This window comes from Ambystoma mexicanum, chromosome 3q (genome assembly GCF_040938575.1).
Source record: "Ambystoma mexicanum isolate Mex_15411 chromosome 3q, UKY_AmexF1_1, whole genome shotgun sequence".
NCBI classification, from domain to species: domain Eukaryota; kingdom Metazoa; phylum Chordata; class Amphibia; order Caudata; family Ambystomatidae; genus Ambystoma; species Ambystoma mexicanum.
In genome coordinates, this window is record NC_090926.1 from 48,623,094 (window position 1) to 48,646,895 (window position 23,802).

The window sequence follows — 23,802 nt, forward strand, 5'->3', positions numbered from 1 at the left end:
TCATTCCACAAATTATATGACCGTTCTTTTCCAATGAACTTTCGGGTGAACGCTTCACCCTTGGATCTCCCTTGATCTGGCTCGGACCCTTACCAACCTCACATTTGCTTGTTTTTGTGGGATTCACTTCCCTTGCCTTTCCCATATGGCAGGATTCACTTCCCTTGTTTCCTCTCACTGCGGGATTCACTTCCCTTGCTTTCACAGTTTATAGATCAAAGTCTTTTGATTGTACAGGGATTTTGCTTGACCCCGAGTATGACAACTTTGACCTATTCCGGTGGCTTTCCTATGGCCTTCTGGTATTGTACTTCCTCCCATATGAGGCTCAACCAGAGCCTCAAGTTAGCGGCCAAGTGGTGCCGGTTTCCCTCAGCAGCTGGTCTCCCCTTCAAGGCTTGTTACAGTTCTTTACTCAGTTCAAATGTCTCACTTTGCGATTCACCGTCAACGCAACCCGGTTTTTATCGTTTTCCCTTTCAACACACCGGCTGTGATGAACCGCTTGGCTTTCCTTCTTCATTGGAGTCTCGGCCGGTACCACAGTCGCGGGAGCTTCCCTTGCTGATGCTTATCGGCGTAGGCTTGCCTGTGTACTGTTGACATCTGCTGCAAGACATTTTGTGCTATTGTTCAGTCTTCCACGAAGGTTCTGCGGGTCTTGGGCGAAAAGTGCAAGGTCGCTTCTCTCCTTCCACCCCCTCGATTCCCGACACCTTTCTCCTTTGCTTGAACTGCTGCACTTGCTTAGGCGCCTCGTTGTGTTGTCTGCCGTGCTCGTATTGTGCTCTTTTGCTCCACCTTTTATCGATGTGGGGAAGGGAAAGTGTTTTCGGGGGTGTGTGATCCTTATCAATTGCCTGACCCTTGTTTTGGGTTGTCGGGTACAGAGTTTTATTACCAGTCCATTGTTTTCTACATTGGGAATAAGTGTGGGTGTTGGAAATCGTAGTCTTTGTATTGGAAAGGGGAGGGTTTGGAATGCCATATTATCTTACAGGACGGGATGGGGAAGGTTTGTGAAATAAGCAGGAGGGTTTGTGAGAATTCGGGAAATGATATTCAGAAAGACTGAATTGGTCGGGTTTGCGTGATAAACAGGAATAGCTGAGATCAAGAAATTAACAAAAGGGGTTGTGGGAATTGTAGTGTTTTATCTGAGTCTGTTGGGAATGTGGGAAACAATAATCTGAGGGACGTGGAGAACAACAGTTGGAATCATTCAAGTAGGAATTAGAAAAGCAAGGATTCTGGGATAGGTAGTTTGTGGGAGCAATGTTAATGGGGATCCTAGGGGATTGGTTATATAGGATGGGGCTGTTGGTTTTCAGAAGAGGAAGTATATTGGATTGAATGGAGGTCGATTTGGTACAGCCTATAAAGGCTTCATAGACCTAGTCTTCCTCGTCCCTTTCTCCTGTATAATACTGTGTCTCACCTGGGGTATACACCCTCCCCCAAGTATGACCCTGTGTTCCCCTACCCAGTGATCATCCCTCGCTCGTCCACCCCCAGGGTTGGGAACTAAGAGCGCCCGCCCTTCCCTGACCACCTGAATAAGGGATTCTCAAGGTCTTATTGGGAGACTACCCTCAGGTTTCTCACATCCCCAGCACCAAGAGTCTCACAATACCTTAGAAGTGAACAAGAAGATACAGCATGATGCAGCAGCAGCCGACCCAGTCACCAGATTCCTGGTCAGGCAGATGAAAAGAAGGGACACTGAAATGGATCTTGTGGCAGCAGCCGAGTGAAGAGACTTCAGACAAAGGATTCTTCCGGGTTCTGTGATTTTGACACCTTTTGGGTAGCAACAGTGAAGCGTAATTACCACCCAGTCGATTTGCCTCGCTTTCTCAATCCAGCACTCTGGTATAGGGACTTCAAGGAGTAGAATCTTGCCTCTGGAGGTTCGGAAGTAGTCCACCAAAGTTTCAGGAAGATTTTATTTTCGGAAGACGATGCACTGCAGAGTGGTCACAGGTCCTGGGGTTATTGGCGGTTTGCAGCCCGTGATGGTCGCAGATCATCATGGGATGGCTCAAAATGCAGGTCGTCTCAAGGCTGATTGGTCCCACCGGTCTAAAGGAGAGAGTGGTACTCTTAGGAGTTCTCCTACCGTTTGGAAGAAGGAGTCGAACAGCAGGGATTACACAGAAGGCATTTCCCGTTGTCTGGAAGTGACTGCAGACATCTCTCCTTCTTCCTGCTTGTACACACCTGAAACTTGATATGTGCTCTTTTAGCGACCTGGCCTCTGTCCGATTTTGTATTAGGTAAGGCTGTAGAGTTCTAGGGCGCTGGGGAAGTACCAAGATGCCCTTAAATATCTTTTGTGCCTTGAAGGGCGGCAAAAGAATTCCTTGGATGGTCCATGTGAAAAAGATCTTGTTTGAAATAAATGAGCCTAGATTGTGGGAGGAGCCCCATAATATGGACAAGGGGCCTATAGAAGAATTAAGAAAACATCAGCGATCACCACAAGGAATAAGTTGATTGTTAATGCAGGCAGATTGTGTAACGGTCCAATGTATCTGAGCCTAAAAACTGAATTTGGCCTAGAACGTCATCTTAATTATCCGTCTCCTCTTTATCCTTATTCACTGTATTGCTTTTTATTATGCACTCAGCACTTCATATGTATTTTTCTAGTTTTGTAATTAATTTTGATTGCGTTTTAGTATGTTAGCTGTTTGTTCATATTTCTGTGACTTTTATGGCATTTCAGCTGAATAAAGTATTTGATGAAAAGTCAAACCAAGACCTCCCCCACCCAGCACGGCAGGACGACCAAGAAGGGACAAGCCATCTTGAATTGGCTGGCAATAAAAAAAAAAAAGAACAGTCACCCTTTTGAGTCGATTGTGATGCGTCTGTGCACTACCAGGGCTGTGAGTGCAGCCTGGGAGTACAAAATGCACAAAAATAGGTAGGATAAAACCTGTACCACCAGCTATTCAGATTAGCTTGTCGTGGTAACCAAAACATTACAGGAGCATTGAGAAAGGATTTACTGTGTAACCCCTCAGCACTCCACATAAGGTGGGGTGTGCTGATGTCACAATAGAAAAGATAGGAAGGATATTAAATATCTCCCATAGGGAAAATGAGAGAAAATAAAAAGGGAAGCCCAAAGGGCTCCCAGCAACACTGCACAGAAAGTGCTGTGTGCTGCAAAAGTCAGACAGATGCCATAAAACATGGAGGAAAGCATTTCTCCAAGAAAAATATATAAAAAGAAATAAAAAGTATCCCAAAAAGATAGGGTGAAAGTATGAGTGAGTGTGCAAAAGGGTGGGAACAGACCAAAAATCTAGTAGCCCAGCAGAAAGTGCTGGGGGCTCGCATGTGGAGTAGATTGTGAATAAAAATGTAAATCTACGCTAATGAACAAATTACCTCCCTTTCATAATGTTCTTTCTTATGGTTTCTCCTTCCGCTGATTCCTTATGGTCCACCCAAGCTGTCCCGCACACCGAACAGCTTGCTCATATCTAGTTCTGCATTTCCTCAGATACGGAGCACATGGGAGGAAAAGGTGGCACTGAAGTCCGGGGGCAGTGCATGCTCAGCATGTACCTGGCATGGTGTAACATTTGAGCCATTGGCTCAACAGCGTTGTTGAGAGCAGGCATGTAGCTGCACTGCGCCCGCTCCCGCTGTAGAGTTTCCAAAAAACAGACTTGCGCTGTCAACACATCTGATGATGAATGTCTGGGAGGGGAATCCATCAGAAAGAACATTCTCCAGTATGGGGTCTGGCATGGATTCACATGCTCATGAATATTCCCCATTGTCAGGCCGGGAATCCTCGCTAAAGAAAAAATCTGTTTCAGTTTAGTTTCTGAACTGTCTTTCTCCTAATAACCAATCACTGGTCTCTGGGTCATACTGCCCCCAGCTAATGACTGCCCTATACCTAAGCCCCTCCTCAGGCAGCCATCTTCAGATTTTTACCGCACGTTCAAGTGTTGGGAGTCCTCCTGCTAGAGCTCTCGAGCTTCTACTGTGTATTGGGTTTTTTTCAGAGAAATTCTCTATTTTTTCAGTCAATTGAGCCTCAAACTTCACCAATTCTTCATCCGAATAATGGGGGCCCCCGTTTTCGGAAGCTCCTACGCCCCTCAAGGGCGATTTTTCATCGAATTCCACTCCTTGGAGGATTCCAGAAGTTCTCCAGCATGGGGTCTGGCATGGATTCACATTCTCATGAATATTCCCCGTCGTCAGGCTGGGAATCCTCGGTAAAGAAAAAAAAAAGTATCAGTTTCGTTTCTGATCTGTCTTTTTTAGTAGTAACCAATCACTGATCTCTGGGTCATACTGCCCCCAACCAATGACTGCCCTCTCCCTAAGCCCCGCCTCTGGCAGCCATCCTCAGATTTTTACTGCACGCTCAAGTGTTGGGAGTCCGCGTGTTTAGCTTTCGAGTTTTTTACTGCGTTTTCACGTTTTGTCAGGAGATTTTCTCATTTTTTCGGTTTAATCAAGCCTCAAGCTCCACCGTTTCTACTTCTGATAACGGGGACCCATTTCGGAATTCTCTACACCCCTCAAGGGTGAAGTTTTCGTCGAGTTTATACTTCTTGGAGGATTCCAGAAGATCTGCGGCCTACCTCAACGGACATGGCCCAGGACAAGGGAAGCTCGACGCCCGGATACAAGCTGTTCAGGTGCTGCCCTGGATGCGGATTACAGAACGTTTTCAAGGAGGACGAGCATTCGCAATGGCTCTACTGCCTCCATGAGGACAAGACTCACGTGGAGAAAGACTGTGCGTTCTGCAAGAACCTTTCGGAACGGACCAAACAAGATCTTCGTTCTCGCCTCGCCGCCTGGCTGGAGAAGGGCACAGCAGGTGAAAAGGCGAAGAAGTCGTCTGAGCGGGCTTCTAAGTCCTGTGTGGGCGCCCTGGCGACGGGGGCCCAACAGAAGGCCTAGCACCGCGAGTCCGCGGGCACCGGGAGCGCCGAAAGGTCGGGCTCTTCGGTTGCCAAGCAGGGCGCTACTTCCCCGGCACGTTCGACCATGAGCCAGTACTTTGGTTCGGGCAAAAGGAAGTCAGAGAACCCGGGTAGGCCGCTGGAGAGGACCCGGTCGATCTCGAAGGGGGAACGAGGCGCTGACCCTCGGCCCAAGGCGAAGGCCCAGGATGCACCTAAGGTGGTGAGGGCCTTGATCCACCCGGCAAAGGCCTCTATTGAAGTGGTCGCTGCGACCCTGGCGTAGCCGGCTGAGACTACACTTGTGGAAATGCCCGCCGGGTCCAGAGTATCCTTGCCACCGCGCAGGGATTCCTCTTTCCAGCCCATCGCTAAGACCCCCCGTGAAGCCCCTGGCTGAAAAAGAGGGGGGGCGGTGGACATTACAGACTCGGAATCAGCCTCTGAGGAGGAACTGGTGGAAACCGAGAAGGGCCTCAACGAGAGGTCCCTAGGCCTCAACGAGAGGTCCCTAGGCCTCAACGAGAGGTTCATAGGCCTCAACGAGAGGTTCGAGCAGATTCGATCCCAGGGGGCGGTCCCTGCTGACGTGATCGAAGATGGCGATGACGAACAGGGCCCAGTGGAACGGCCACCCTGTCCGTTGCAGCCATTGCCTGAGCCCCAAGATAGCTCAGCGGCCATTTTGTTGGCAATCCAATCCTTATGCACCGAGATAAGGACGAGATTACCACGGACCCCGACGGAGGATCCAGAACCAGGCCCTTCGGGAAGCCCTCCTAACAAGCGGAGGAGAGTCCACCCCGCTCCACCCTTCGTGTCTGCGAGACCAGTGGACCCCTCAACCCCCTCGAGAGGATACGGCGACGGATACAGATGATGATGACGGCGGCGATGACACAGCAGACATCCCGTCGTCAAATCCCCCCCCCCCCTCGCAGGCGTCTCAAGCCGACGAAATTGGCTCTTTCCACGCCATGATAACCAGGGCATCCGAGCTTTTCCAGCTCTGCCCTGAAGAACAGAAAAAGGAGGGGTTTCTGTACCAACGACGAGAGGCCAAGAGGAAGGCAGTCCTCACGGTGCCTTTACTCGACGACATCTGGGAGGAGGGGCTTGCTGTCCTTAAGAACCCTTCCACGACACCAGCCAAGAGGGACAGGTACGAGAAGAAGTACCGAGGCCCCGATGCCGCCCCCTTGTGCCTCAGGGCCCAGCCCATGCCGGACTCGGTCGTCTCGGCAGCGGCTAAGAAGAAGGCAGCGGGTGCGGCGGCTTCAACTTCCACCTCCCCGCCGGACAGCGAGAGCAAGAAGTTGGACTCTACGACAGGGAGCTCTGGTTCAAGATAGCTCCCCTGCTAGGCTTCCTGCCTGATGACAAAAGGGCGGAGGCCCTAGAAATTCTGCAGGAAGGCGAGGTGGCGTCGGATCACCGACATTGTCGATACCGGATTTCACCAACTGGGCAACAGAGTTTGCCTCTGACGAGGATGGCTCAAGGCGACAGACTTTCGCCAGGACGTCCAGACTCGGGTGTTGGAAATGCCGTTCGACAGCAACAACCTTTTTGGTAAGGCGGTGGATGAGTCCCTACAGGCCATCAAGACCGACTCGGAGACGGCCCGGGCCCTGGGGGTACTTCAGCAGCGGCGGCCCTTTCGGAGCTCCGGAGGCAGACAGGGTGCTTCCAAAGGATCCAGCGGTGGCTCCTCCACTTACCGCCAGGCGGCACGCTCCTCTTCTCAGGAGGCCTACAGAGGTTGCGGCAAGCAAGGGGGTTCCCGCCGCCGTCGCCAAGGAGGCCAAGGCGGAAAGGCCGCCTCCAAGCAAGACTGACCCGTCCGGGTTGTCGGGCCCCCACCAAAGCACCCCGGTGGGAGGCCAGCTGACAGTTTGTCAGCGTGTGGGAGTCCATCTCCACTGACCGTTGGGTGCTGGACACCCTGGCCAACAGGCACTCGCTGGAATTCCAAAAGAAGTGCCCTCGCATTCCTCCCGTGGCCAGGAAGGAGAATCACGTCCCTCAACTACTGTCGGAGGTAAAGGCGATGCTCAAGAAAGGTGCCATCGAGCTTGTCCCCAGAGGGCTCCGGGGCTCCGGAGTGTACTCAAGGTACTTCCTCGTCAAGAAGAAGACAGGCGGTTGGCGCCCCATCCTGGGCCTGTGTGGCTTAAACAAGTACATCAAGGCGCAGAAATTCAGGATGGTCACCCTCCAGCATGTGCTGGGACAGCTGGAGGGAGGCGACTTCCTATCGTCTTTGGACCTGGAGGATGCTTACTTCCACATCCCTATCCTAAAAAGGCACAGGAAGTTCCTCAGGTTCATGGTTCAGGGACGCCACTACCAATTCAGGGCCCTACCGTTTGGATTAAAGTTGGCACCCAGGGTTTTCACCAAGTGCCTGGCACCAGTGGCGGCGTGGCTGCGTCCGCAGGGGATCCATGTCTACCCCTACCTGGACGACTGGCTAATCCGGGCAAGGACAAGGGAACTCGCCGTCGAACACACGTCGAGGACCGTCCAGTTACTCACGGAGCTGGGGTTCACCATCAACTACCCCAATCCCACCTGATTCCATTGCAGATAGCACTGTTTCTGGGAGCGAAGCTCGATAGTGGGGCAATTGGCCTCCCCTTCAGAGGAGAGGACCAAGACCATCCTGGGCAAGGTGCGGCGCCTGCTAGCCACGGATGTGGCCAGGGTGAGGTCCACCAAGTCCCTCCTCGGGATGATGTCCTCATGCATCTATCTTTTACCCCTTTGCAGACTTTGGATTCGTCCACTACAGGAGTTTCTCGAAGCCCGCTTGCTCCAAGCGAGGGGCTGTTTCGAAGACAGGCTCCCTCTCGACGAGGAGTTCCGTGGGTGATCTTTTGGTGGGGCATCCGTGCTCACCTCACGACAGGCATGGAATTTCAAATCCCGGCGTTTCAGGAGACTGTGACAACGGACGCCACTCTGGAGGGTTGGGGGGCCCACACCGGAGACCTCCACGCAAGAGGCCTTTGGCTCCCGGAGGAGAGGTCTCTCCACATCAACATTCTGGAGCTCCGAGCAGTGTTCTGGGCTCTCAAGTCATTCCTTCCGTCCCTCAAGGGCAAAGTGGTGAGGATCTTCACCGACAACACTACCACCATGTTCTATATACGGAAGCAAGGAGGCACCAGATCCCCAGCCCTATCCAAGGAGGCCCAGGATCTGTGGCATTGGGCCGTCGCCCAAGGGATGTTTCTGGTTCCCTTCCACCTGGCAGAAATAAAAAACACTGTCGCGGACTCACTCAGCAGGGAGCTGCGCTTGTGCCACGAGTGGGAACTGCGCCAGGACCAAGTGGCTCGAGACTTCCAACGATGGGGCAAACCCCAGATCGACCTGTTCGCGACGACGACGAACTCCAAGTGCTAGAGGTTCGCCAGCAGATTCCCACAACCGAGGAGCATAGGCGATGCTTTCTCGTTCCCTTGGGATGGCCTGTTTCTATACGCGTTCCCTCCGTTGCTGGTGCTGCTCCGCCTCATCAACCAGCTCAAGAAGTCCAGGTGCAGGATGATCCTCGTTGCACCGGCGTGGCCGAGGCAGGTCTGGTTCCCGGACCTTCTGGACTTGTCAACGTCCCCACCAGTCAAGCTGCAGGCGGACGCGGATCTTCTCTCCAGAGAAGGAGGCGCCATTCTCCATCACGACCCACAGTCCCTGAACTTGCAGGCCTGGCTCCTGCAGACCTAGAGTTTGGAGGGTACGATATCCCAGCTGATTGCAGAGAGGTTCTTGCAAAGGCCAGGGCGTCCTCAACTCTCAAGTGTTACGGTCATAAGTGGAAGAGGTTCTCTGTCTGGTGCCGTGCACAGAAGATTAACCCTTTGCGGATTATGGCCCCTCAAGTGCTGCCGTACCTTCTGTCGCTGGCCAAAGCTGGACTGGCTCACGCCTCCATAAAAATACATCTGGCTGCCATCTCCCGATACACCAGGACAACGGGACGGGCGTCCTTGTGGTCTCATCGCCTGGTAAAGGAATTCATGAAGGGACTATTCCGATCATTTCCGCCGGTGAAGGCCCCTGCCCCGGCGTTGGAGCTTAAAGTGGTGCTGACCAGGCTCACGGGAGCCCCATTCGAGCCTATGCATTCAGCGCCTTTGAAGTTCCTGTCATGGAAGACAGCGTTCCTCGTGGTCATCACCTCTGCACGACGAGTGGGAGAGATTCAGGCCCTATCTTGCAAGCCTCCATAATTGATTTTTCATGACACAAGGGTAGTGCTGAGGACGCACCGCTCCTTCATGTCCAAGGTGCTGTCGGACTTCCACCTCAACGAACCCTTGGTGTTACCAGTTTTCTTTCCGTCGCCTTCGGCGCCGGACGAGAGGACTTTGCACTCGCTGGATGTAGCTAGAGCGCTGAAGTTCTACGTGGACCGCACAAAGAGTTTTCGGAAAACGTCACAACTGTTCGTGAACTTTGGGTCTGTGAATCAAGGGAAGGCTCTCTCGAAGACTTCCATTTCCAGATGGCTCTCCGGCTGCATCATGCATTGTCACCGGTTGGCAAACCGACCGCTGCCCGGCCGTCCGAGAGCCCATTCGACCAGAGCGATCGCTGCTACCACGGCGTTCCTGTCTGGTGTGCCCCTGCTGGACATCTGCAGGGCTGCTACGTGGAAGTCGACGCACATCTTCACAAGATTCTACTGCGTCGATCGGGACTCCAGGGTCGGCCAAGCAGTGCTGCGCAACCTGTTCAAGGTGAGCCTGGTGAGGACGTAAGAGATGCTTAATGTTGAGTTGTTGTATTGCTTAATGTTGAGCCTGTTGCCACCTCCCGTGGTTGTGCATGATGTATACTGCTATGTATTCTTTTATTCATGAGCATGTGAATCCATGCCAGACCCCATGCTGGAGAAGGAACAAGTTACTTACCTGTAACTGTTGTTCTCCAGCATGGGTCTGGCATGGATTCACATGCGAACCCTCCCACCTACCCCTCAGCGGCTCTTCACTTGGTCATACTGCCACTTGGCGTGCTACCAAATCTGAGGATGGCTGCCAGAGGCGGGGCTTAGGTAGAGGTCAGTCATTGGCTGGGGGCAGTATGACCCAGAGACCAGTGATTGGTTATTAGGAGAAAGACAGTTCAGAAACGAAACTGAAACTGATTTTTTATTTACCAAGGATTCCCGGCCTGACGACGGGGAATATTCATGAGCATGTGAATCCATGCCAGACCCATGCTGGAGAAAAACAGTTACAGGTAAGTAACTAGTTCATTTGGATTTAAAAACGGAAACCCTGAACACTTAGTGACCTCTGTGAAAGTCACTATCAAAAAGACTCCATACTAAAGTATTGCCTGCCAATAGTACACTGTGCTGTCGCGTCTGCATACATCTTTACTAAGAATATATTACTACTATATTCTGTGAAAAATCACTTATTTTTTGTTATTGTATGTTTCACTGTGCCTTTTTACCACCCTGCTCCCCTCCCAATATTCAGACTTATTTTGATTCCTCTGCCACGTTTACTCGTGGGAGAGTCTTGTGTTGAAGCAAAAGCTTTGAAAGTTAACTCTGGATCGAACTTCGTAAACCCTACACATAGGGTATAGGGCCATTTTTCAAACACCACCCAATACCTTCTGTAGAGAAGATTACGTGGTAATGTAAAGTGGGATACATTTACAGTAGTATCCTGCTGAACCCTGAAAGGTTGCCCTAAATTCTTATTGGTCCCAAGCATAGGGAAAGCTTTAATTGTATTTTTACATTGAACCAGTGACAGGCTACTGCTCTCATTATATTGCCAAAATAGGTGACCTTCCTCAGAGAAAACCAACATTTAGCAGCCTTGATTAAAGACATTCTTGATTCCCCTCAGCATGTCAGTCAAATGCTACAATTTTGATGTACGTATGTGCTTAACATGACTATCAGGCAGATTTGCAGTGAGAAATGTTCAGCCCATTCCAGATCCATATTAATTATATTCTAAATGGTCCTATTGGCATTTGTCAAAAGGCATGATTGAACTCCCAGAAACCGTGTATGCACCAAGCCCAGGTGGTCAGTGTTACCTACCAGTGGCTTCATGTAAGATCCTTTGTGGAGATTTAAAAAATGGCGTCAACCTGATCAAGCAACTAAAATCTGAATACAAAAAAGAACGCTTGTCTTCCCCTGAACAGAGCAGAATTCCATCCTCAAGGATAATACTAGTCATTCCTATGTTATGAATCCTGGATGACTGAGATCGGTTTTGTGTCCTCATTATCACTGCCATGTACCCTGAATGATAATACATAAAGTAAAGCTAAATAGCAGCTGCTTTCTCAAAGTCAGTGAACATAATGGCATATACACGTGTACTTTCTCCTTGGGTATTAATTACTGCGCTGTATCGCCTGTTCCAAAAAATGTATTGCGGCGCATCTTGTGTGTACGGTAAAGCGTGACTTATCCTGTGTTATCTGTAAAACGCTATTGCCAAATACTGGGTAATGATCTGTATAATCTCCTTTGTACTACTATCACCTCTTAATTAACTGCTTTAATCATAAATGCCACTTGCCATCCTACCACACGCTCCACCATCACACTCCTTACCATGAAGAAGAAAGCTCTTCCTAAACAACACGCTACCTACTTCCTCATACTCCCCATATTTCTTACATGCTTAGCGCTCTTTCACACAAACTACCAACCACCCACCAATACCCCCTCCACTCAAACACACAAACTATCTTCTAACGCCACAGCACTGCTCACTACTGAGTACAGCTTCGACCCCCCTTGCCTGGCGCTTCTCACACCACTATGGAACCAGTACACTCCTCTGAACACTCGCCCAACTATCCCACCAGACTCCACAGTCTTAGAACATGCACTCAGCCGATGCACATTCTCTCCCCACAGCTACCACCTGCAGGAACTCCAGACTCGGTTCCCGTATCTGGATCAGACACCCCACGCCCTTCTCCAACCCATCTACTCGCAAAGCTAAGTCAACACAGCCCCAGGACTCTCAGCCTTCACCATCTTGTCCCAAGTCCCCTAACTCACCGCCCAAAGCTGGCTTATCTAAACTGCGACTAAACAACTCACAATCCTCTGATCTTAAATGCTCTCTGCTCAATGTTCCCTCTCTCCCCGCCCATGCACTGGAAATAAATGATCTCCTACTTAGTCAATACCTACACATTCTATGTATCACTGAAACATGGCTACACGAGGCATCGGGCCCCTTTATCACGCTAGCCTTGCCAATAGGTTACGCCATTCTCAGACAGTACAGGATTACAAAAATAGTAGGGGGGGGTTGCCATAATTTACAAAGATACCCTATCCATAAGGTCCACACCTCATCCATGGGAGGGTAGCGTAGATATATTATCGGTCAAACTATCCCTCTCACTGAATATGAATATCCATCTCCTCCATCGGCCACCAGGATCCCCAGCAGATTTACAGGGACATCTGACCCACATACTTGGTGACGCCTCAAAGAAACCACTAAAACACTACTCCTAGCTGACCTAAATCTAGGCTTCAATGACCCCAATGACAAAGCCCACACTCTTTCCAAAGATCTCTCAAATTTAGGATTCACCCAAAAAAATTCTTAGCCCAACCCATTCCAAAGGTTGCACCCTCGACTGGATTGTTGATCACAACTGTAATTCTTCCATCACGTCCAATTGTGCTTATCCATGGACAGACCACAATTGCATTCAATTTACTATCAGCACAGCTTCCACCAAACAAAACACGACGGCCGCCCCTACCTCTCTAGTAAGAAGCTCCAAAAAACTTACAGCAGATAACATCCGTCCACACCTAAACATCCCTTGCCTAGCACCTCCCTTCTCACAAGACCCTGTCTTCCTAGCGGATATCTTTAGAGACACCCTCTCTAATGCAGTAAATGCTGTAGCACCTCTAGAATGTAAGAAAGAAAAAGTTGTTTCACTCTAACTCATGGTTCACAGATTAACTACAAACACTGCGGTCAAACAAACGGCTTGCTCTCAAAATGTAGCAAACTAACCCATGTGACTCTACCAAAGATAGCTTTAAACTGGCTGCTTCGACATATAAAGAAGCCATATTCTCTGCTAAATCCAATTCATTTAATCTTCGTATATCTAATGCAAGCTCACAAACCAAAGAACTGTTGACTATATTTAAGGAACTCAAGGCTCCCCCTACCAGCACAGACGAAATCATTAAGGACGAAGCGTGGTGCGCAAGTATCCAAGTGGCTATGGTTGAAAAAAAAAAAAAGACCTCCAAAATAAAATCCAGGCTCACTACAAAGCACTCCAAAATCAAAATAGGCCTACACAGACTACGCCTGATCATAAACTACAACACATACCCACATTCTCCTTTAAGCAGAACTTGAAGTTACACACATTCTCAAACACCTTAAACCATCGCTTTGCAAGGGTGACACTTGCCCCCCTAAGATCATAAGACTGTGCAGAGGCCCTTGCACCTCTTCTCACAGCCTTCATAAACTCCTCATTTGGAACAGGCATTGTCCCTGCCAACCTTAAAGAGGCTTGGGTGCGCCCTCTTCTGAAAAAACCCAACTATCGGCCTATAACCGTCCCGTTTCTTCTTAAATAATGAACAAAGCAGCTCATAATCAGATCTAACTCCACCTGGAGAATAATTCTGTCCTAGGAAAAAGATCAGGATTCTACAAAGGGTATGGCACCGAAACTGCACTATTATACCTAAAAAATCAAATTACCCAAATCTTAGACAAAGGTAAGCCTGCTCTCCTCCTCCTCTTAGACCTATCGGAGGCCTTCGACCTGGTCGACCATAAAACTCTCACCGCTCACCTGACTCAAGCAGCACAATTCTCCAAACAGGCGACATCATGGATCTCCTCCTTCTTAGAAGGAAGTGCAATGAAATTTTCTCAAACATAGCAAACGAAGCACCTACCAACATTCACTGTGGAGTCCCACAGGGATCCTGTACTACGCCTACGCTCTACAATCTCTTCACAAAGCCCCTTTTTGACAAGTTGGATGCACTTGGGATCGCATATACCAATTATGCGGACGATACCCAAGTTCTCCTACCACTAACCTGGCTCATACGAGCAAGATGCGGCCGCTCTAAGCCAAATCTATGCCACCATCCAGGCTTGGATGGAGGAAAACGGTCTATGCCTCAATGGGGATGAGACATCCTGGGGCAAAAAAAACACATTAAACAAATTAGACTGTCTGTACGCCAATTTTAACATTGACAACTTCGTCATTCCCGTCCTCACAGCCGTTGAGACATTAGGGGTTCACATTGATGCCACGCTTTCCATGAATAAGCAAGTCAATGCATTAGCCTCGGCGTCTGCCCTAAGCACCAAACTCATCAATGCCATTAAACCGTTCCTAAGTCCAACTGCCTCTCAATAGCCAGAGCCACCATAGGTGCTAAGCTGGATTATTGCAACGCCCTCTTAGCAGGCACCTACATAAAAAACGTAAACAGACTCCAAATCACACAAAACAATGCGCTAAGAGCAGCACTCGGCATTCCAAGAAGAGGCCACATCTCTCAAGCCAGTCAGTCTGTCCACTGGCTTTCAGTCAAAGACCGCATTACGTTTAAAATACTCACCACAGCCCTAGAATGCATCAACTCCACGGCACCTTCCTATCTATCAGAACACTGAACAGAACCACTTCAGCAAGACCCAATAGAACATGCTACACCAATCAACTCACTATCCCACACATCAACAGGGCTAAAGCAGGAGGGTTAGGCTTCCCCTAAATGGCACCGAAACTCTGGAACTCACTCCCCAACGCTCTTCGAGCTGACACCTCACTTCCTGCCTTTCGGAGAAATCTGAAAACAGCACTTTCCAACTAACACTCCACCTTCATATCTCCACACAGACATCATACCCTCCACCCTCCCCTCTCCTTAATTCTTATATATTATGAAAAAATTGTCAAGAAATATATATGCTGCTACTGTAACGAAGCTTTGCTCATTTTATGTAACAAGCACCACGATTCCTAAGGGCTGATGTGCGCTCTATAAATGTGAATAATTAAAATAAATAAATAGATGGGGTAGACTTCTGTTTTCTTGGAATGAGGTACACCATTTGCCATGTTGGTACTGTAGGCATTGTGTTTGCCAGGCCCATTTTAAGTTTTAATGGACATTGTTTACTTCTGCATCTCCATGGGTGACCTGTTGCAGGCTGCTTGCAGCTTGTGAAGAAACACTTGGCCTGTAAATGCTTTGTCACTTCATTTTCTGCCTGAACCTAGCAGCAACCATGTATTTAGCAGTTACATATATGTATTCCCCAAGCTGTTCCCTATAGTTGGTCATAGGGCACGGGTCTACAACCTTTCACTCTATAGATGTTTTGGACTGCCATCTCCCATTAGCCCTTGACAGCACAACCAATTGTGAAGGATCATGGGAGTTGGTAGTCCAAAACATCTGGAGAGCTGAGGGTTGCAAACCACTGATGTAAGGGAATGATGATACATTCCCCTCTGATGACCTTGTCGCTCCACTCTGATCAGTCTTCCAATCTAAAGAACCTTTCACCCATTTAATCAACCCCTTTGCTGCTCGACTTCATCTCAGATGTCAATTTCTCTGCTCCAGTGATTCCTGTCTGATTGACTTTTCTTTCTTCACAGGAGAGTGTACGTCTCCGGTACAGGCTGACCTTCAGTATGGGTGACCAGACCTTCAACGAGATGGGCGATGTTGAGCAGTTTCCCCCTCCACAATCTTGGGGGGCACTATAGCTAGGAAACAAAATGCAAGGAACAAAACTGATGCTCAGCTTGATGACTCCTAGACTCCCTTCCAAGGGGAGAAAGCCTGTTTGGGAGGGCAAAAGTGGCTTGATGTGGTCTGCGTCTCCCTCCCTCTTTAGAGGGGGTGGTAGGCAGAACCTCCTATGATGTCCCTCGTTTAATCTTTGCATTTGCACTTAAGTTTGATTACTTCTTCTGACTGTGGGAGGTGTGGGTTTGATGGAGGGCCGCAATAGACTATTATGTGGAAATCTGAAGATTGTTGCACCACCTGCTGTACTGTCGCAGTGTTGGCCTAGATGAAAGGGCACAGAAAACAGTAAACCAGGCACAAGGAGCCCTGATAATCCAAATGACTTCCCTTTTCAAATCTAACTTGCTTTCACCAAGTCTCTTGCAAAAGATAAGGATGGTAAGCATAGCGGCAAGAAGCAAGCAACTGCAATGTCGTCTTTTTGTTTTGTCAACCCCCTTGTGTGTAAGTTGGCTGATTTTCACGTTGGTTGTTCCTCATGTATGTACCTTTGGGATTTAAGTTGGTTTTCTCTCCCATGTCTCCCACAGCTGTATGGTGTCAACAGATCGAAAACCTATCAGAGCGTGTGAAGGGCAGCGAATATTAGGTGTGACAATCTCCTCTGGTGCTTCAGCCCTCTTGGTCTCTGACCTTAGTCTACTGCCAGAGTACCTCTCGCAAAACCATGGTAAATGAAGTTTGGAATTCCAGCAAGCCTAACCCTCCCATTAGCCCAGAAATGGCACTGCTCTTTAGCCACCGAATCATATGACTCGCACTTCCTTGTTCCCATCATGTCTACTCATGTACAAAACTGTCCCCAAAAGACAAACTGACAGAATCTTATGCCAAGCAGGCAGAGCTTTTGTATAAGTGTTGTCTCTAACTTGTTTCCTTCTTTTGCTATCTCTTTTCTTCCTTTTCCCACCCCCACTACTCTGTTTTTTAGTCTCTACCATTCTCATTTGCCATACTACTCACTTGACCTTGTCGCTATGTCACAAACTGACGCTGTAAAGCCAGTGTTGTATTACTTTCACTGCCTAAGCTTCTCTCTACGTCACAACGAATACCCTAAGTCTGTCTTCGCATTTGAGAGAAGGCTTTGTGCAGCCCTGTGGCCTTGAAGCATGCATGATTTAATATGGTTTTAGGGTTCTGGCTTGAGTCCAAGGAGAGACTTAAGGGGGAAATGACGAAAGGCGCTAAAAAAAGCAATTCGAAAAGACTGGGTGCTTTCCTCTCCTCGCACATGCAAAGCAGGAATGATGCTTCCAACTTCCAACCGTCCATTGGCCTTTCTACAAATAGTATTACATCTTTGTGGTACCAGTGTCTGTCTCTGATTGGTGTTTGGCATTGAGAGGGGTACGGCAAACTGAAGTCCATCTTGGAGCTCACCTTCCTGGGTTCCTGATCTGTGACTTTTTCCAAAGCCCCTACTTAATGATGGGATTCCACTGTGTCTTATACCAAATCCTAATTATATATAAATCTATTTTTTTCTCTGGGTCTTCTCGGGGGCACCAGGCCGGTAGATGACGCAGGAGGCACAGCGCGTTGTAAGTTTATTTTTAATTTGTATTCCCTCCTACGCCACCCACCAGTCCCAATGCCTTCTGCCCTTGTATATAATATGTATTTTTATTTTGAATGATTGGGAACAAGGAAAGAATAACGTCTGTAGAGAAGAAGCAATTGAATAATGTATTTATGGGGTGTAATAAAATCAATGTTCTCCTACTGATGCAATATCGTTATTTTTTTCCAGAAGCCCCAACATAGGTTGTACTGTTGCATGGTGTTTGTAGAGATTTACCAATTGTTTGTTTTTTCTTATTTTCTATTGCATGACACAATATTGAAATTATTTGAAAAAAATTACATTTCAATGGATTGCTTTTCTCCCGCAGATTCCTCATCTGATGGATATTCCTTCAAGCAATGCTGCCTCGGAAAACTTTCAACAGGGGGCATAGTAGACCTTGAGTCGGCTGTCGATCCGTCTTGCTCTGCACTCTATCCCAGACATGAAGTCTGGCGTCGTAAATAAACTGTCACTACGCCCTGTACCTCAGTTCCTTTTTTCCATTCCTTAACACGCTGCTTTAGAACAAAGTGAGTCTTTGACTCATTTGTCATTTTTAGCAGAAAAGTTATTACTCCTACGTCTTGTCCCCTTTCCTGCATACTTTTGGGACATTCGGTCCTGTGAGACGGGACCGGGGCACTTTTGTAAAAAAGCATAACATTGAAAAATGTGTCCTTCTCATTTTAACGTGCGCGGCCGTAACCCCGCCCTCCTTAGCTCCGCCCACGCATCACCCTTCAGTCCTTTTCTCTGCACGGTCGTGGCTGGACGCACTAGCATCACTGGGACAACCTTTTTCTTTCCTGTTGTCCTTCTCCGGTTCTGCGGTCGCGTTGTCCGCCTCTATGCCAGAGCGCCTGGGATTTTCCACTTGTTCCTCTTGCGAGCATCTCTTCGCCAGGGCGGATCCCCATTCTCTCTGCTTGGAGTTTCTGGGACCGGATCACCGTTGGGACTCGTGTTTCTTCTGCGACTCCCTTTCGGTTAGGGCACTGCAACGTCGTCTTCGTAGGTAGGAGGAAATCTTCCAGAAGGTTCCTCCATCACATTTCCAACTCTTCATTGACGGAAAGAAGAGATGCCCGGTAAGTTCTTTACTTTGCAGGGCACAACCTGCCGGGAGACTCCTTCCCGGGGTCCTCCAGGTCCGGGAGGGGCTTCCTAAGCTCTGCTACCGGGGTTATCCCTGAGGTGCCTCGCAGGCCTAATAGGCGTACCTGGGTTTTCTCCGAGGGTTTCTGCGAGGGGCCTGCCTTTACCGGATCACGATCCGAGGTTCAACGATCAGGTGCTAATAGCCAGCATAGGCATGCTGAGGCGTTGGGTACCAGAGTTCGCTCCAAGGTCTCCTCGTTAGGAGCTTCCCGCACAGACACCGGGGTGCGCCCTGAGGCCTCTATTGAGGCTTTCTGTACCGAACCACGGTTCGAGGCCCCTTTCGGGGGAGGTATTAATACCGGATTCTGTTCCGAGGTTCTTCTTAACGAGGCTAAGGTGTGTACCAACAGAACTGAGAGGTTCTGTGAGGTGGATTCCTCAACTTTCTCGCGCTCGCGGTGTTACCGGTTCTGTTGAGGGGGCACAGGGGGAGGTCGTCGACCGTAATTCCTCTGTTACCGGCTTTGCTGAGGCTCCTCCTTTGGATGCTAATTCAAGGGACAGCATGTCTAGTAAACATCCAAGCCCCCATGCTCTGCCGAGGTTCCTTGTGTTGAGGCAAAAATTTCAGTCAAGTCCCCTGACCAGTCTGTGGAGTCAACTGCCTCATCACATGTGACGCAGTTCTCCTCAGATGTTCACAAAATGGCGGGCGTTCCTGCGTGGTCTATGGCAGCCATTTTGGATTCTTCCCTCACACCCACGCTATCGTGGGCGGGAGCTGGGAACCTTTTTTTCAGTGGACAACCCTTTACACGCGATAGTGTGAATCCATACTGCCATTCCTATGACTGGCGTGCTCGGAAGCCACTACCACATTCAGTCTGGCTTCCTCCTACATATGCCCCATTGGTCTATGCAGACCCGGTGGGTGGCGGGCCTTCTTGGCAGCCCTCTTCACTGCGTTTGTGGGGTTATGCCCCTCATGGGAGGCCTCTGCCCACTCCAGCCCCTAAGGTTTTGGCAGAAGATGCCTTTTTGGGGAAATTTCAGAGTCTAATGAACTCTGATCCCATGAGGGAGTACTTTAAAGGCCTCTTTAGAGAAATCTACCCTCAGACTCCATTGTAGCTCCTCCTCTGCCTCCCGGCCCTCCTCCGGCGCTTCTGCCTCTGCCTCCCTTGTCACCGGTGGACAAGTCCTCAGCAGAGCGTGATGTCAATCTGACACCCGTCGCGTCGCAGTCAGGGGTCCCGGATGCTCTAGACGACCCAATGGCAGATCAGGATAGTGAAGACCAGCCCTGCACTGTCAGAGCGTTTTACGACTGGGTACTGGACATGTCACTCCTGGACATACCAGTGCCTGAGGTACCCGCTCCGCAGGAAGGGGTGCTGTTGGGGGCGCTAACCTTGTCTCCATAGGAGCGCACCAGCCTGTTCCTACAGAGGGACGTCCTGGCCGAGGCCCGAATGGTCTGGGGTAAGCCACACACCGAGCAACACATAAAAGGATTGACGCCCGTTACCGGCTCCACACCTCCGAGCAAGTAGTCTTGGCATCATGTCCGCTTCCGTCCTCAACGGTGGTAGTGGCTGCCACTCTGCAATCTAACCCGGCTTCTGCAACTTCCACAGCTGCGGCTCAGGTACTGTCCAAGGAGGACAAATTTTCGATTCCTTGGCCAAGAAGATTTTTGCCAACTCAGCGCTGCAGTTGCGTCAGGCTACCACAGAGCTCATTTTAGCTGCGGCGAATATGAAACTGTGGAAGGATTTGGCTGACTTCCAAGAGTTCATTCCGTCTGACAGATTGAAAGACTTCAAGGGTGGTCTGTCAGGGTGTTGGCGCAGGAGGCCTCAGGCTGGGGGTGGACACCTCTCGTCAAGCTTGGCTTCATGCAACAAAGTTTTCGAAGGAGGTCCAAGATAAAGTTCTGGACCTGCCTTTTGATTGCAAAGAGCCGTTTCATTCTTTGACGGATGACAAGTTCACCAAGACTAAGGCCAGCATGCAAACTGCCAAGTCTCTGTCGGTGCTAGTGAAAGCCCCAGTCAACGCTGAGATATCTGGATCCCAGTCTCTGCCCTCCTCAGGCTTCAAAGGGTTCCAGGACCGCAGGTCTCGTAGGACTGACCCACCGAGAGGTAACTCCTGTCGGAGAGAGCAACGAGGTTGGTTTTTCTCTCGGTCTTCCGCCTCCACTTCAGGGACTGGTAGTGTCTCTGCTGCAAAGTCTGCAAAATGATATTTTTGGCGCTCGCACAAGTCTCCGGTTGGAGGACGAATCTTGTCTCATCTGGAGGCGTGGCAAACCGTCACCGACGACCGGTGGGTTTTATCCATCGCTCGGGCCGGCTTCCACTTGCCCCCCCCACCCCCTCCACCCCGCCATTCAATCCTCCCTTTCAGGAGTTGGGGATGCCCTCCCTCAGAGCCTAGGTCCAGAATCTTCTAGATCTCAGGGCGATAGAAACCGTTCCCCTAAGGGAACGAGGGGAGGGCTTCTACTCTTGTCTGTTTACGGTGGAAAAACCCAACCAGGCTGACCTGCGCACCATTCTAGACCAGTTCAACCTTTCTCTTCCCCAAGAGAAATTCAAGATGATTACGCCCTGCCAAATAAAGTCCCATCTTCATAAGGGCAACGGGCTCAGCATTGTGGACCTTCAGGATGCTTATATGCATATCCTGATCTGGAGCCCGCATTGGAAATATCTGCAGTTCTCCCTGGGAAAAGAGCACTATCAATTGCGAGTGCTCCCTTTTGGTTTTAGCTCTGCGCTGCGTGTCTTCACAAAGATGTCAGTCATTGCAGCTTTTTTAAGGCTACAAGGTATCCATATTTGGATGACTGGCTTCTGCGTAGTCCCTGTACGGTGAAAGCCTCAAGCAATCTTCAGTCTCTCCTTCAGCTCCTGTTCAGTCTTGGGCTGTCGGTGAACTGGAGGAAATCCTCCATGACAATCTCTCAGCACCCGATATTCCTGGGTTTCCGTTGGAACACGATAGACTGCAGGGTGTACTTGACGGTGGACAGGATGGTGGATCTGTTAACTACGTGTCAAGTCTTCATTCAGTCAGAGAGCATGTCTGCCTGATGGTTCCAGAGACTTCTGGGCCTCATGGCCTCGTGCGTGCTTGCTCTTCCCGTGGCCCGTCTCAAGATGTGACTTACACATTTGGCTCTTCGGAGCTCCTGCCTACAGGCGGTGGATTCAGACACCAAAATAATCCCGGTTCCACCCTACATGATGTCAGATCTCCTTTGGTGGTGGTCTTCCAGCAATCTGTCGGTGGGTGTGCCCTTTCAGGAGCCCTTCCCCCAGGTGACCATTACGACGGACTCCTCCCTTATCGTGTGGGGCGCGACAATTGATCATCACGTTTTCGACCTGTGGTCGCTGCAGGACAGACAATTTCAAAAAATTATCCGGAACTTCTGGCGATTTTCCTGGTGCTCAAAGCGTTCAAGCCAGGGATTGTGAACAAGGTGGTCTGCATCGGCACGGACAATGCGGTATCAATGTTTTACGTCAACAAGCATTGGGGTACCAGGTCACCTCCCCTTGAAGAGCTAGCCATTCAGATTTGGGAATGGGCCATCCAGCATGGTGTTTGGCTCTTGGCGGTACACATTCTGGGCCAACTGAATGTAACCGCAGACTCTCTCAGCCGGCGAGCGGTGGTCCTCTACGAGTGGGAGCTGAACATAGAGATCCTATCTGAACTTTTTTGGCATTGGAGCACTCCATAAGTGGTCCTCTTTACGACGTCATTGAACAGGAAACTTCCTCTTTATGCTTCCAGAAACGGGCTCAGAGCCTCTTACCTGGAGGATGCTCTCGAGATTCTGTGGCACAACATGAAGGCATAAGCCTTCCCGCCTCTTCCTCTGGAAAGCTCAGGAACATATAGAATTGCACTCTCCTGTTCATAGCCCCGTGGTGGCCAGCCAGATTCTGGTTTTTGGAGCTTCAGCATCTGTCAGTCTTCTCACCGGTCAGGCTTCTGCTGATTCCCCACCTACTTCACCAGAGCGATTAGCAGTTGTGGCACCCCTCCCATCATTTAGCTTAGCAGCCTGGTGCCTGAGTTCAAATCTTTAGAGAGTTTCAATTTGTCTGCGGATAATATGCATATTATCCAAGCGGCTAGAAAACCTTGGACAGGTCTCAGTATAGGAGAAAATGGCTCAGTTTAGCAAAGACTGGTGTTTAGCAAAAAAGCTGGACCCTAGAGAAGCTGCTACCGACACAGTGCGGCCTTTCATTTCTCATCTGGCAGCTTCAGGCATGCATGTTTTGTCTTGTAGGACTTATTTGTCGGCTATTGACGCCTACCTGTCCATGGTCTCTTGCTCTTTTTCTTTGACAAACCCTGTCATTAAAAGGCACTTTGCAGGTCTGTTGCATCTGTATCCACCGGTGCTCAGCCTGCATCCTAAGTGGGATCTGAATGTGGTCCTTACTGCTTTGTCATAAACCCTGTGGACCCATGGCTTCGGCAGACTTGAAATTCCTTTAGTGGAAAATGGCCTTTCTGATTGCGGTAACTTCGGCAAGGCGTGTAAGTGACCTTCAGGCCTTGTTGGTAGAACATCCATTCCTCCGGACCAATCCCTCTTTCCTTCCAAAGGTGGTATCTGATTTTGATCTGAACTAGTCTATTTCCTTAACAGTTTTCTTCCCAGAACCGGCTTCAGATGCCGAGAGGGTTCTGCATGATTTGAATGTAAGGCGAGCTCTTAAGTTTTTTTTGGACAGAACATCTCTTCTTACGAGCTCTTCCCAGCTCTTGGTGACCTTCGGGGACCCAAAAGGAAAGCCGGCTTCGAAGGCAACTATCTCCCGATGGATTGCTTCCTGTATCTCTGAAGCGTATTCCGTTCAGGGCCTTCAACCTCCAAAGGGAATTCATGCCCATCTTGTGCGGGGCAAAGCAGCTGCCATTGCCTTCCAAAAATAGGTTCCCTGGGAAACCATTGCCAAGGCAGCCACGTGGGCTTCCCCATCGGCTTTTGTGAAGCATGACTGCTTAGACCTGAGCGCCAGGGCTGATGCTCAGTTCGGGCAAGCTGTTCTTAAAAAGCCTCTTTCAGTAAAGGAGTTCCATCCACCAGTTATCCTGTAAGGAGTGCTTGGTAATCTCCCAAAAGTATGGAGGAAAGGGGACAGGACGTAGGAGTAAAATAAAGTTATTCACCGTAGTGACTACCTTACTCCTAGTCAATGGTCCCCCTTCCTCCATACGCCGCCCGCCGTCCCCTCTAATAAGTATCCTCTAATATTGCTTAAATGGTCTCAGACCTGGCGATAGAAAAGGACTGAAGGGCGATGCGCGGG

At 49.6% G+C, this 23,802-nt stretch overlaps 1 protein-coding gene across 1 annotated transcript in view; it reads left to right on the top strand.

The window, feature by feature from the left end:
* Positions 1–17,511, top strand: part of GGA1 (golgi associated, gamma adaptin ear containing, ARF binding protein 1) — an 839,899-nt gene extending 822,388 nt beyond the window's left edge. The window contains exon 17 of the mRNA XM_069653043.1: positions 15,630–17,511. Coding sequence (XP_069509144.1) covers positions 15,630–15,740 — 111 coding nt within the window. The 3' untranslated portion in view covers positions 15,741–17,511. The remainder of the gene's footprint in view (positions 1–15,629) is intronic.
* Positions 17,512–23,802: the final 6,291 nt, after the last annotated feature.